We start from the raw sequence: 15,769 nt of genomic DNA, 5'->3' as shown, positions 1-15,769 counted from the left end.
TTGATCCGGAATAGAAATCCTAAGGGTAATTCTCTGGACGATAACGAGCAGTGTACGTCATTGTTCTTGGGAACAGAGGAAAAACACTGAGTCTGCGAGTATTGCCCTCCAAGAAGACTCCTGCACTGCTGTAATAGACTCATGCACATACACACTACTTTGCCAACTTGCACAAAAGGCCATAGTATCATTGCATCAGATAGTGATGGGTCGAGTGCCAAGCAGACCCACGGGGAGCCAGGGCTTTCACTTTCAGCCAACTCAACACTTTCTTGCCAATAATCTATGTAATACATGCAGGAATATTCAGCTATAGGCTGCTATATTTGGCTTTATAGACTAGATGCTGCACACCAAAAGGTTTTTATCTAAAGGAATGGGTGGATTTTCAATGACAGACTTGTTTATACCTGCATCTCCCTTATGTCTAAATCTGATAAATATATCTGTGCCTTTAAAATTTCATTTAATTTTTTAGAGAATATTATAGGCCTGCTGCATTTTCGTGCAGCAGAGTTGAATCTACATGAATAAATTATGATGCCTGCCTTTGAGATAGGCTGGGAGGCACTGCATCTGTCTATGCACACAAATGGTCTCTGTGCAGCTCGGAGCGCACCGATTACCATTCCGAGCACAGCACCTCTGGTCAGAAATGGAGCCGGGTCGGTGGGTGACAGTAGTCCGGGGGCAGAAGGGGGGGATATATTATGGCAGCAACCTTTCAGTCAATCTGGATTAACTCGCTCTGAGCTCTGCATCGGCAGGGGGAGAAAAAAAAAAGCCCGTGAAAGCGATACGCACATCTGGCTGGATTCAGCACAGCACCAGTCACTCACAGCGCTGTAGATATTAAAGCAGCCTGTCGCTACAAAGGCGTTTTCTCTTCTGGAGGTGCATACAGGCAGATGCGCAGTAGAGGCGATCCCGCACAGCTGCAGCCTCAAAGCCACACCGGGACCCCTTCAGGTTTGCGTTTTCCCAGTATGTTTTTTTTACGAAAGGGAAAGCTGATTTACATTTCTCCGATGTGAGAAGATCGGAGAGGAATCGTCCTTTATGGTCATGGATTTCTTGAAGGGCATCGGTGGTTTCGCAGGCCGTCACATGTTATAGGAGCCAAGACGCGTGTTTCGGGACACCTGAATTATCTCCAAGAGGCAGCGTCGGTCTCATTTTAGGCAAGACACTCAGTATGCTCTCAGCTCTCCTGGGAGGGAATCAGCTCACATCCATCCTCCCTTGACTTGGGTTGATGTTTCATCTGCAAGGTAAATTCAATATTTTACAATTGCCTCTGAACTCTTCTTTTTTTTTGGAGAGGGGGGGGGGGGGGGGGGGGGGGCTGTCTTTCAAGAGGCGCAATATTGACTTGAAGTAGGCTAGTTCTCTCAGGACCCATCTGAATGGGCTCAGATTTTCCCCTGTGACAGGGGGGTTGTGGCTGTAACCCACCAGCCCAGGACCTGTACCGCAAGGTCAAAAAAAAATCTCTATCTCTAAATCTCTAAACATTCAATCAGATAGCAATTTTATTTCAGTATCCACTTGGATGCATTGTGTGCTGTTTTTGTCCCTACAGGTGAAAACGAGAATCATGCCTGATGTGCAGATTATTCAGCCCGCTCTCAGATACGTGCAGGATAAGATGCTTCATTGTGTATTTTATCAGCCCAGAGGATCCAGTGATAGGCTATCTGCTGGTGTAATGTCTCTGTGCTGTGGTTAAACCCTGGCTGATATGCAAATTACACATCAGTCATTAAGGTGTGATAAAGTCTAAATTAGCCTTTGTAACAAAACTGATAATTGGATAAGTGTGTGGGCAGAGGGAACATGTTGCCAAGTGATGGATGAAAGCAGGTGACAAGTGTTTTTGTTTTTTTGTTTTTTTCAAAGGATGAGGTACAATGGTCTTGTCTTATGTCGAGTGTTAATTGTCACATATCTTATTATTCATGAGTGCCTGAGGCACCATTGTAACTGCTACACCGCTGAAACCAGGCCCACGCCTCATTTTGCTGCTTCTATTTGCTCTTACTGCTATGTTAATGCACTCAATGATGTAGCCTCTATGCTGCTACCTTTCACTGATAGCAGAGAAGTGATATGTGGTTCATGAGCACCACGGCTGTTCTGCAGACCAGCTTCACGATCACTGACCCAAATTTTTTTTGCTCAACACAAAATGAGCATTTGTTTTTGCTGAAATGCTTTCATCAAGATTTGAAACATTGAGATTATTTGACAGTCACATTCACAAACTTGCATGCATGCACACACCTGGTCCACATGATGTGTATGTATGTGTGTGTGCATGCAGACTACTGTGAGAGCAGCTTTTTGATAACACAGCACAATAAGAAGAGAGAAGATTATACATTATTTAGCCATTTTGTTGCTGTGTGAGGTAGAAAGCACAGGATCCTGAGGGTCTTTGAGAGAGGGAAAATAAGTCGATTGATATAGTGATCATGGGTTTCATTTCGGCTGCCCTTATTTCCCCATATTTAGACTCTAACATGAAAAAAGCTCTTGCGATAGAGTATTGTGTTTCACAAAGATAGGAAGGGATTTAACTTTTTCCTGCACTTCCTGTACCTGAAATTTTATCTCAGAATAGGCAGAATTGAAAATCTGCAGACGTGCAAGCCTACACTGTGGAGAATATTCACTTGAGGAAGCCATATTGATATTCAGAGTTGGTGTTCAAGGATTCTGCATTCCTCTTTCCGGAAGAAAATCCCAGGTCAGAAGGCCCTCACATCAGGGGCTCGTCACAGCGGTGCAAGAATTAAGATCCAAAGTCAGTGATCAGCATTTAAATCGTCTCCCGCTTCAGTACAAGACAGCGGTGCCTGAACTACGAGGAGTGTTTGTTTGTTGTTGGACTGATGTTCCACTCATGACATATCCAGCATATCAGCTCTGTATTTCTTCTGATACTGTGTGAAAGAAAACACTTGGAGTTACAAAGGGGAGTTGTAAATGCTGATGAACAGCACTTCTATTGATGCAGTGGGGTCTGCTTAGTATGCTATCCCCCTGGCACACACGCAGATTCAAACACACACACACACATACACGCACACACACACACACTTTCTCATACAAGCTTGTCTGACTGAAAAATAATTCAAACTACATCAGAGTTCTCCATCAAGTCATTTAGGTTTTTATTATGTGCAAGACTAGAAAAAGTGGCAATGATTCAGTCACTCCAGATACTGAATCTGATGCAAAATTAGCTGAGTGTAAAATCTCCTTTCTTTTCATGCCATAAATGGTACAATGAGGTTGCTCTTGCCTTTTATCAGAACCTCAATTGTTATCTGAAACTAAATTGTCAGGGCCCTTTTCTCCAGAGAGGACTCTTTGTTCTAAATATTATTAGGTGATCTGAAAACGAGGAACTGATTACATCTCACCCAAAACTGACGTTTTCTATGTTGCCATGGCATCAAGGCTGTCACCCAAGAGCTATTGCATTCTAACATTGGCAGACTCTGTAGGAAAAGGGTGTCACAGCACATACCCACATCCACAAACACAGATGTGTTAGTTAGACGGCCATAACGGCATCAGTGTTTGATCAGGATGTTTGGACTCGGGCTACAACGAGCATTTATCCGACAAAATAAAATTTTCTACGAGCTTAGTCAAAATATGATCCACTTCAGCAGAGGCAGCAGCTCCATTTGGTCTCATAAAGCAAGCAGGCTGAGGACCTGTTTCACTGCTTTGTCGATACCATTTTACCATCATGTTGCAGCATCAGTTTACCTCCTTGACACAACAGAGCTTATTTTTGGCAGCAGCAGTCGTCCGGCCGCTGTTCCCTGAGTAACCCAGGTGAGACACCGCCGAGACGCTGCCATGTGCCATCGTTCCGACCTGCGTGGAGGCATACCAAGCAGACTTCATCTCATTACCTTTTCTCTCGCAGGGCTGCTTTCCCTGATTCTCTGCCCAGACGTGGATTGCAGAGGCTTTCTCACATGAGCTCCAGCATAAGTTAGACCATCTGAAAACATATCCCCCATGACCTCACCAGCCGATTGGCATGCAGTGTGCTGCATAAGGCTTTTCTTGGCGAATGCTGCCCCAGGGAGACCATAGATATCCTCTCCTACAGTATACTGCTGCTGCGCATGAATGTCTGTCTCCATAGCTGGGGGTTGTTGTGTAGTGAGCTACCTCTATTAGGCACAAATCCACCCACTGGTGTGCGTGTGTGGGTGTGTGCTGTCAGTCTGTTCTGCTCTCTGAGGGCAAAAAGACCTGCTCAGAGGTAGTAAACGAACATTTGATTGACTAAGAATGAGATTATGGTTAATGCACCAGTAGATTATCTGTTTTGTTGTTTATTTGTGTCCCTCCCAAGTCACCTCACTATAATGAACAGCCCAACTTGTAGGATAATGATTTTCTGGGGGGGGGGGGTGTGACATTTAAAGATGAAGTGTGTGATTGATGAACACATAGATTGATTATCTACTTATTTGTTCATGTACCTGATGAGTGCAGCATGCTATGCAAATCTTGGTGGAACACCCATAATTAAATGCAAATTAGGGCGACAGCAACAGATATTTCCTGCCCTGTCTCGGCAGCGAGGGGTTGTCCTTTTGTCCTCGCAGAACGAATTTTGTAGGGATTACCGTTGCAACCATTCTCTTCACGTTTGGCTGAGTTTTCAGCAGCAAAAAAAAGCCCCATCTCCACAGAGTGAATCAATATCACGTCTTCAGCGCTATTCGAGTCTGGAAGTAGCAGGTCCTCTCCGCCTCATTGCACATCCAGAGGCCATGCCACTCACAGTCAGAGCAGAAGGTGGTTGGAACACCAACATGAGCACACACACACTTGCGTACACCTTAGTTTTTGTACACTCATACGCATAGACGTAGATATCACACTTTCCACATGCAGTGCATACTTGGGAATCACCACACATAGCTTTGCAGCACTGCTTGACACTGAAGTCATCTGCCACCTTTAAGGAGAGTCATGATTTAATACTGAGTTTCTCACCAGTTCAGATCCCTGAACTGGGCAAATTATCCCTTGTAAAAACAGGGCGGGAAAGACATTGATTCATTGCTGCCTGATCAGCAGTATTCATGAAAATGTCATACCCAGCGTGCTCCCTCCAATGATATCATCCCTTCCCTTGCTATTATAGCCATTTGAAGGCGACCTCTTTCCTGCCTCCTTGTCAGGCTGTGATACGTTTTACCCAGCTGTCAAATTGCCACCGGGCTCCCTTCACTCCCTGCTCAAGTTAAAAACATGCCCCCACACGGCAGCATGTCACTCCCATCCTGTCTGATGTTTTCTTTGCTCTATGATATTTTCTTCATACTCCGACTGTCAAGGTTATTACACCGTGAGTTCTGTGTCACGGCTCCCGTGCAACAGAGGCTTTTGAAGCATGAAGGTACTCAGTTGGCAGGCTCTTTGCTGAGGCAAGATTTTTATGCACGCTTTCCAAGACTCATTGTCGACAATGGAGGTATTACCAGCAAACCAGAAAGCTATAATCATAAATCAGCCATTCTCTTCAGTGTTTAAAGGTTAGCCTTTGGATTTTTACTATAGTTGTGGGATTGGATCTCTTGTTCACTATGTTTGATTAGATTGGTGTTCCTTTCTGTGTGCTGTAATGGGACACCGGCAGAGGTAAATATTACATGTTAAACCAAAAATGACACTAAGTTTCAGTTCTAAATATAATCACATGAATGTCGCTTTCATTTTGATACATTGTGTGGTGCACTTGCAGAGCTGTGATCTGATCTCCACTTTCTTAGTTTTATGACATGCTATATCCCTGACAAGGTCTCAGGATTCATCAAATGGATCCCTCTTTATCCCCCATCTCAGCTGTGTCATAAGTAAGAGTAGCAGCAGAGAGAACAGAGAGAAAATCAATAGCAAGGCATAGCACATCCTCACAGAGGCACTGGGCCCAATCATCCCTTCCTATTGGCGATATGATCCTGTGAGATATCAGTCTAATTCTGATGAGGCCCTGGACTGTCAGTCTAGACTTTCATCCCTCTGTACACAAACATAAAAGGACTGGCATTATCATATCAAAAAAGTATGATCAGGGGAGCAGGCAGTAAAAAGGAGAACTGTCACAAAAATCACAGATTATAGAGGATGTTTCACTCTCAAGTCTGCAGGTGACTATTTACTTTCATGTCTAATTGCACAGCATTTATTGTTTGTTCAGGCATTGACTTGCTTAGCTTCCTGTGCAGAATTTGGACTCGCTGTGAATCTTGGCTGTGAGCTGGCAAAGATAGTCTTTCAAATCTAGTGGAAAAGCTTCAACTTCAAGGAGCAGAATCCCCAGTTCCACTTTTTAAAGGGGGTTTCTCAGTGCATGTTTGATTACCCTGCTACAAAAATGACAGTTTGATAAAGATTAAACAAATTGCAGTGCTTTTCGTTCTTTAACTGTTTCATGATTATTTTTCTCTTTCTCTTTTTGCCCTGATCTCTTTTAGGTGTATTAACCTGACTGAAAAGCCAAATGGAGTCTCTCCTGGTGTATCTGATGGTCCTCGGCATGGCTGTGAAGGCCCACAAAGTTCAAATTTGTCCCAAACGCTGCGTCTGCCAGGTGCTTAACCCTAACCTGGCAACTTTGTGCGACAAAAAGGGGCTTCTGTTTGTGCCCCCTAACATCGACAGGCACACGGTGGAGATGCGTCTGGGGGATAATTTTGTAACCAGCATAAAACGCAAAGACTTTGCTAACATGACCAAGCTGGTTGACCTGACCCTATCTCGGAACACCATCGGCTCCATCGCGCCACATGCCTTCAAAGACCTGGAGAACCTACGAGCCCTTCACCTCGACAGCAACCGGCTAACCCGCATCACCAATGACACCTTCAGCGGCATGTCCAAGTTGCACCACCTCATCCTCAACAACAATCAGCTCACCCATATCCACATTGGGGCCTTCAATGACCTGACAGCCCTGGAAGAGCTGGACTTATCCTACAACAACTTGGAAAGTGCCCCGTGGGTGGCCATTCAGAGGATGTCCAATCTCCACACCCTCAATTTGGACCACAACATGCTCAGCTATATCCCAGAGGGCACCTTCTCTGGCCTGCAGAAGCTCAAGAGGCTGGATGTGACCTCCAACAAGCTCCAGAAGCTTCCTCCAGACCCTATTTTCCAAAGAGCAGGGGTCCTGGCCACCTCTGGGATAATGGGGCCTTTGTCGTTCGCGCTGAGCTTCGGAGGGAACCCTCTGAGGTGTAACTGTGAGCTGCTCTGGCTGCGGAGGTTGCGCAGGGAGGATGATCTGGAGACCTGTGCTTCACCGCAACACCTAGCTGGACGCTATTTCTGGACTGTTTCAGAAGAAGAGTTCCTGTGTGAGCCCCCTCTCATCACCAGGCACTCTCAGGTATAACCTCAGAATTGAGCTGTGTACTGTAAGATATAACACTTGCTACAGTTACAGTCTCTGAGCCAGACATCGGATTCTGCCTCAGTAAATCCAAGGTGGCACTTTTTGCTTTCTTTGACTGTCACACCAAATATTAGCTTTGTGAGCGAGAGGAGTCTTACAAGACTTGTGGGACTCATCTGGCCCACTCAGCTAACTGAGTGTTGTAAAATATATAGGATTTACTTAAAATGTAATCAAACTGTGGCCTGTGGAGAGTTTTTCGAGAAGTTCTCTAGCAGGATTTTCAGTTATCATTTTAATAAAGCTGTTTCTAGGTTTATGATGGATCTGTGGCGAAGCTCTTATTACACAGCGAATGCTTACAGTGATTTAGCCCTTGATTCATGCATCCAAACAAAATTATCTGATCAAATCCTTGCCAAATAACTACAGCTATAGCATCTCATTTACATTCAGCAGACCTCTTTTACATAATTGCTGAGAAAATTATCTTTTACTTGGGGTACAGCATATACGCTGCAATGTGCTGTCATTTTGATTATCTTGCCTTCATAATCGTGCTAATTCAATATCATGACAATCATCAATTGCTGATTATATTTAGAGGGAATAAAGCAATAAAACACAACATCATCAGTAATGGCATTAATATATCAGTTATTCAGACTAAAGAGATGACTGTCTGCCCAAAGTGTTTTTGGATTCAGTGCTTCATGTAATTAGTGTGCCTGTGTATTTAACATATGCTGAGGTCCTCCCATTAACTGCCCTCGCCTCTCTCTGCCTCAGGAGCTGCGAGCTTTGGAGGGTCAGAGTGTGACTCTGCGCTGCAAGGCGAGGGGTGACCCTGACCCCATCATCCACTGGATCGCCCCTGACGGACGCCTTATGTCCAACTCCTCCAGGGCTGCGGTCCACACTGACGGCACATTGGACATCCTCATCAGCACTGTCAAGGACTCAGGTCTGTTTACACTCAGTGGCTGTGCTTGTGTTGTTGACTGAACAAAATTAGTTGTTTGCTTGTGTGCGCAGAGGCCTATAGGACTGAAGTATTTGTCTACAGCGGCTGATAAAGTTGAGAGTGTGGAAGAGTGTTGGTTCGCACACCAATTAAAGTCACAATGGAGTGAAAAATAACTTTTTCACCTTGATGGCTAAGTTCATTACATGAACATTCTCAGACCTTTAAAGACCCTCTCCAGACACATTTTAGGATTCTGTTTGGAATAATAATATGTGACTGATATGCTTTTTCCACAAAAAACTCCAATTACCTCTTTATAAACCTTAAAATGACATCTCCTCTTTCACCCTCATTGAAAAATCCATTCACAGTGTATGTGCACTGGAGGCTTTAAGTTTCCACATCACACTTGTGTAAGTTGCATACTGGACCACGATTAGCTTCCAAACTAGTTGTGATGTCACAAATCATAATGGTAGGTCCACCACATAAACTCTGCAACTTCACTGTGCTTTTACACTTGGGATGTATATAACATGTTAATTAGTGAGCTTTAGTAGTTCTGGTGGATATTGTTACCTTTGGAACCATGCTAGCTGTTTCCCCATGTTTCTAGTCTTTGTGCTAAGCTAAGCTAACCGGCTGCTGGCTGAACAGACAAATATCATCTCTCCTAACTCTTGGCAAAAAAAGAAAATAAACATTTCCAAAGATGTCGAACTATTCTTTTAAATGAATATATATGTTATGTTTTTATTGCAACTTTACTTGTGTTGTTCTCTCCTGACTAGATCCTTGTTTGTGTTGTATTAACTCTCATGTGTATGTCGCCTCGGATAAAAGCATCTGCCAAATGAAATTGTAACATTGTACAATGCATGTGTGGCCTGCAGTACTTATCTGTAATAATAGATATCAGTGAGAGCGATAATCCAATCAGTTTATGTTCCAGGTTCCTTCACCTGTGTGGCCTCCAACCCGGCCGGCGAAGCTCAGCAGACCGTAGATCTGGTCATTGCTAAACTCCCTCATATCACCAACAACACAATCGCAGAGCAGGAGCCTGACCCTGGATCATCAGATATCGCCACAGTGACCAAGACGGGGGCGGAGGCAGTAGGGGTGCCTCTGGGGAACGCGAAGACAAGCCAGGAGAAGAAAGTAGTAATTGCCGAGGCCACGTCCACCTCTGCCCTGGTCAAGTTTAACTTTCAGAGGAGTATTCCAGGAATCCGCATGTTCCAGATCCAATACAATGGGAGCTATGATGATTCACTGGTATACAGGTGAGGAGAAATAAAGTACTTGCCAAAATACATAATTTGATCTAGTAAACAAACCTTAGAGAGGACATGATATGCTTTTTCTGGTTTTCTGTTATTTATATACTGCTATGATATCAGATGTTAAACATGGTCAAAGACCCAAAACGTGAGGTTTAACATATGTAGAAATGCCACCTACAAGTGGCTTCTGACATCGGCTTGTGGTGCATGCAAATAAACGTCCATCTGTTCTGTAGCCTTGGTTACTAAGTTTATTCCATATGTTGTTTGCGTTGTCCGCTTCAAATCAGATTTCAGCTCGAACATGTATGGATGTATTTGAAAAGTTCATATTAAAAAAGTAGTGAAGTCCTACTACTATAGTTTGTTTCATGGTTATTTGACGTAGCCTCCCGAGCGGCTGGAAGTCATGTATGATGCAGCCTCTGGAAGCAAACAAATCAGAACAGAGGAGGCTCCTCGGGTGGAGGGCCTTTAAGGGAAATTCCCGCATTTTTCAATCTGAACCTTATTTTCCCATCATTATGGGTGACTAATGCGGACAACAATTTTTGGAATTGGTCCAGTATTTAGTGAGATCGCTTCAGCCGGCAACTGCGAAACGAGCTGCAATGTAATCCTTGGGGGCAATCGAGCCCATCAAAGTACGTTCACTAAAAGTGCTTGTTCTTGCCACTGACAAGCTCAGATTGTTATAAGTGTCTGACAACGAAAGTAAACTAGGGGTGTAATGGTACATGGATTTGTTACTCCGTTACTGTCTGTCAAAATAGTTAAATAATCCACTTAGTCTGACGTGTGGAACAATAATTGTAGAGCATGAGTTCTTCCTGGAATGTTTTGGCAGTGCACTACTTAGCTGTAGCATGGATGTCTGCTAGCCAGCTTAGCCAAGTTAGCCTGGTTACCCTGACACTGACCGAGTGCAACACTATTATTAAAATATGCTCTGTTATCTCAGCAGTGAAACGATAATATGTCTCCCCCACTGTAACAACCAGTTCTGAGAGAGCAAAATGTAGTTTAAAAAGTATTGCAGTAAAAGTAGTGGTTTGGCCCCTCTGACTGACTGAAAATTAGACCATAAATCAGCATTAAACAGCTGTCAGCAGGTGTCTTGACTCCATGCAAGAAACAGAAAGTTTGTTTTCTTTTTCCACTGCGGCAACTAAACTGTTTCAGTAATAGTTTTGGCCAATGAGCCATTCCATCCTGCTGTACTGAAATCGTACAAACCATGACCCCAAAACCGAGGTACATATCAAACCTTGAATTTTGTGTACTGTTACACCCCTAAAGTAAACACAGGAACTAGCTGCCTGTAGCAGCATTATGGCTAACTGCATAGGAAACTGCATCTGGGGAAGTTTGCCGGCCAACTGAACCACTCACATATTCGTCCACGTACACCAGTTTGTTGCAATGACAGATTATCCCTTGGACTATAATGAGGATGACTGTGAGTCACTTCAGTTTGACTGGCCAACTGTATTTCTTTGATCAGTAGTTGAGTACACAGAGAGGAGATAAAACAAATGAAAAATGAATAATGGAGACAGAAAGGCAACAGGACTGTCAGGAAAGTCAACATACAGTAACAGTTACCTCAGAGAAACTGCTGGTGTTCCTGTGGTCACTGCTCTCCTGATGAGTGAAGAGGAAAACTTTTTCTGCAGAATGGGACCTGTTGCTGCCAGACTTGGAAAATCTAGAAGTGTCCATTGATGAGTGTAATCCCAACTGTGTAACTACTACACATGGATTTACAGAGTTTATCAGCAATGTCATCCTGGACACTGTTTCACCTCCACAGAATCAACTGGATGAAAAGAGCAAGGCCAGTTAGACCAAATGCTCAGCTTAGAAGAAAATACGATTACTAACTAACTGTGTCAGGAATTACAATATGTAAATCTCTATCGTCCAGCAGTAATCCATGAAAACTGCACAGTGTGGATCTTGTCACTTTATCTTTGCAATTTGGAAACTTGCAGACATGAACCATTTTACTTAATTTCCTAAGTTACTACTTCTCTAGCAAGAACAAACGCTGAGCTATCCACAGCCTCAGACGTAAACAAACTGACATGTAAACTGCCCTGGATGTAGTTCCCTATGCAGTTAGCGATAATGCTGCTACAGACGGCTAGTTCCTGTGTTTACTTTCATTGTCAGACACTGACTAATAACAATCTGAGCCTGTCAGTGGCAAAAATTTTTAGCATACATACTTTGACCAGGCACTATTGCACTCAAGGATTACAGTGCAGCCCGTTTTGTGGCTGCTGGCTGTAGTGATCTTGCTCAACACTGGACAATTCCAAAAATATTTGTCCACATTAGTCATTCAGACCGAAAATGATGGGAAAATAAGGTCCAGGTTGAAAAATACCGGAATTTCCCTTTAAAGAGACAGGAGCTAAAACGACCTGTTTCAGACAGAGGCTGAACTGAGGGGCTGTGTAAAGGATCAGTATAAGATAAATAAGGAGTTTTTCGAACTAATAATCATGCAAAGATATTCGAGTAAAGCCCCAGATTAAAAATATAGACCTGAAAATGTGCATAATATGTCCCCTTTAAATCTGAATATGTATGCAAATAAACCAAAGCTAATTGGAACGATATTAAAAATCCCATGACCCTTGTTTTACCTTTATAGTCTAATTTGAATTTTTAAATCCCCTTGGATATTTAGTTATTAAGAACTGGACCTGATTGTCAACATGATTATTTGCGGTGTGCAGACTAATGCACTGTATCTGACTTCTTATTCTTCGATTCATAATCCCCCCTCGTCTCAGTGTATCACTTACTACGTGCAAAACCCTGATAATGCTTAATCAACAAAATCAAAACAGAATGTCAGCACTAAGCTGTGGACAGATAGCAAGATGAAAGAGTAGTCAGCCAGTATTTTACAAAAAGCATCAGAGGCATGCCCATCTGAGAAACTGGCATACACAGAATTCTTTCATCTCTACCCTCTTACACTCCATGTTTTGTGCTAATCACTGTGATGTGATAGCATCTCGCACAGGCTCCTTTTTTCCGAATGAACTTCGAAGTCACCAACACATATGGTGTTCAGCAGCAGCTACGGAAAGCAGGGGGCACATTAGAGAGTCGTGCCTGTAATCCTGATGTTATGAACAAACTGAGGCATCCCCAGCTACTTAAAGCAACCTTTTATCAGTAATGATGCTGGAGAGAACAAATAAAATGCCACAAAAGATTATGCCTAGACAGATCTTAAATAGCCCCCTGAGAGATAAATGATTGTCATTTCATTTTATCCCTACAAAACAATAAGACGGATAATCTGATTTGCTTCTGTCTCCTTTCAATTTAACCCTCCCTAATCTATGTCAGAACTCACAACAAAGCTTTTCTTTTTACAGAATGATACCCCCGACCAGTAAGAACATCCTGGTAAACAATCTGGCGGCTGGTACACAATATGATCTGTGTGTTCTGGCCATCTACGATGACCAGGTGACATCACTGACGGCCACCAGGGTGATCGGTTGTATCCACTTCACCACCGAGCCACAGTACCTGAGGTGCCATTTCATGCAGTCCCAGTTTCTTGGCGGCACCATTGTGGTTATCATTGGAGGCATTATTGTGGCCTCAGTGCTTGCTTTTATCATCTTCCTTATTGTGCGCTACCGGGTGTGTAACCAAGGAGATGTAGATAAGGTCAGTTTGGCATGATTCCTTCTGTTTGCTCTTTTTCTGTTCATTATTTTTGTTAATATTGAAACAGGGGTGTCTAATAAAACTGCTTTCATTCCTCTCTCTCTTCACATACATGTCTCCTGTCTCCTCCGCTGTCAGGCTCTGGAGATGGGGGATATTCGGTCACTGAGCAGTGATGGACAGCTGCAGGGCTGTGGGATTCCTAAGTCTCTCTCCAAGCAGGTCCTGCGTCCAGAGAAGAATGACAAGGACTGCCTCAGAGTGTCCCTGCCACCCCCAGAGCCAGCCAAGCAGCGACCGCCAGTTGTGGTAGCCACCACCAAACCCTCTGTCCCTGACTGCACTGTGTCTACCTCTGCTGCCAGCCACAGCTGGCACCCAGCTTCCCCAGGTGCTCCGAGGCCCAAACGTTCCAGTGCTCCCCCAAAACCCTCAGAGGCCCGTCGAGCTGAAGCTCAGGCAGATGTTGAGCTCGATAACATGAATCGGAATAACTCCTCGGAGGTTAAAATAGCCTCCGCAGTCGCTCTGGCTGTACCCGGGCAGCCCACCAAATGGACTGCGGTTCCCAGGGGTCCACGGCCCCACCAGGCCCCTCGACAATACATGACTGTGCCTGCAGGGGGTGTTAGGGTTAACCGCAGGCACTCCCTTAACCCAGACTCATATAGTGAGCGCTGCTATGTGGCCTACCCCAAAACTGGGGCCAGTCTGCGCTCCAAGCGGAGCCTCTCGATGAGCGGAGAGCTGCCGCAGCTCAAGAGCACAACAAACATTCACCGGGCCAGGGACAAGCTCTCCAGGTCTGAGTGGCTTCTGGAGAGCACTTTATGATTTGGAGTTTATGACCTGCGTTCTCTTGTTTTCTTGAATTGGATTTGTGGCCCGTTGTGGAACAGACAGGGATTTTATGCCTTGTTTTGAGCTTTTGTGCTCTCCATTGAGAGACCTGTAAGCTTCCCTCGTATATGTGGGGGTAAGGCGGACATACAGGGTTATGGGAAATGTTTCACATTTGTTTTCTACCTTATAACCTATCAAAGTCTTCTTTATAACGACGTTTGATCAAAGTTTGATGAAAGGCACAACGATGTATAAAACAACTTCATGTACAAAAATGTTTAGTTGTGTGAGATGCTGTATATCTCAAGACAAAAATAAGTGTTCATGTGGTATTGAATGCAGTAACCTGGACATACTGTATTATAACAAAGAACGAAACGCACAGGAGGTGGGTTTATTATACTCGCAGTCTCATTGCCTGTTACTTAAAGTGATACAATCTCTGTAGACTTTGAACATGATTCTTGTCTCCAGCTCTACAGACAGATGGTGACATGTCTTAATTACCTTGGTGGTGGTTTGGGGAGATTACGAATGTGCTTTACATCCCAGAGGTGCTGGAACAGAATGTAGTAGACAGCGCTCCATCTTTTCATCCCGTCACTCCCAGACACAGCACAATGCAGCATTTTGTGGCACAAGTCGACTCAGCCTAATACTGCCCTCCGGTTTGAATCGATACATTTTTAACACATAATTACATAAAGACTCAACTCTGATAGGATTCCTGTCATGACTGATTTCGACGGCGATTGAACCAACACCAACAGCATGACAGGTGCAGGAAGTAATGTGATATTACAAGTGGATGAGGATCCAAAGGAATGAGACATGGTTAATTTCCATATTTTTTACTTACTGACGTTTTCATGACACGCCAATGACAACCATTGTAAATGAACTTGTCGATGTAAGAGAAATGATAATCACAAGTATGGAAGGACGTCAGCTCTTGATTTTGCTGTTGTTTCTGTTTGATGTTTACCAGTATAAATAAACCAGTGACAAAAGGGACATTTTTATCTCATTTTCAGCTTGACTTGTGAATTACCAACTTATCCAAAACATCAGCAAGATAGAGCAGCTTTCTCTTTCTGTGCTGTAAAGAACAAAACAATAGATGCATCCCATGGTTCAGCAAACTCCACCAGCCAAAGCGGTAATGAATTTGGGGTTTCAGTAGTCTTGCAGCAACATAATTCCCCTTTCTCTGTGTGAGTAGTGGACCTCTGACAGATCCCTGCCCTGAGCCCTTGTGTTTGTACAAAGAGGGGAGGGAAGCAGATGATGAAAAGAGGCCATGCTAGTCACCGGGGATGCCTCTCGCCTGCACATCTACGCGCTCGCATGACAGCACTGTGCCCGCGCCCTCAGATGGGAGCTACAGCAGAAACCTGCCACAGGAGAGGTTAAACACAACCTTTGCAATAGGAACCTGGGCGCACCTAATTCTACAATTACAGTCATGTCTCCTATTGCAGGACTGACATAATATGCATTATCCGCTGGAATACAACCTCTTATTCACTG

At 44.0% G+C, this 15,769-nt stretch overlaps 1 protein-coding gene across 1 annotated transcript; it reads left to right on the top strand.

Moving 5' to 3' along the window:
• The first annotated feature begins 640 nt into the window (after positions 1-640).
• lrfn5b (leucine rich repeat and fibronectin type III domain containing 5b) lies at positions 641-15,242 on the top strand. The gene is made up of 6 exons (XM_067572894.1): positions 641-1,271; positions 6,519-7,435; positions 8,231-8,405; positions 9,361-9,694; positions 13,096-13,396; positions 13,535-15,242. The coding sequence occupies exons 2-6, from the start codon at positions 6,545-6,547 to the stop codon at positions 14,228-14,230; spliced, it is 2,397 nt and encodes a 798-aa protein (XP_067428995.1). The 5' UTR covers positions 641-1,271; positions 6,519-6,544; the 3' UTR covers positions 14,231-15,242.
• Positions 15,243-15,769: the final 527 nt, after the last annotated feature.

The sequence above is a fragment of the Thunnus thynnus genome, chromosome 18, assembly GCF_963924715.1.
Source record: "Thunnus thynnus chromosome 18, fThuThy2.1, whole genome shotgun sequence".
Classification (NCBI taxonomy): Eukaryota; Metazoa; Chordata; class Actinopteri; order Scombriformes; family Scombridae; genus Thunnus; species Thunnus thynnus.
Note: the sequence above shows the minus strand (reverse complement) of the source record. Positions and strands in the feature narration are given on the sequence as shown.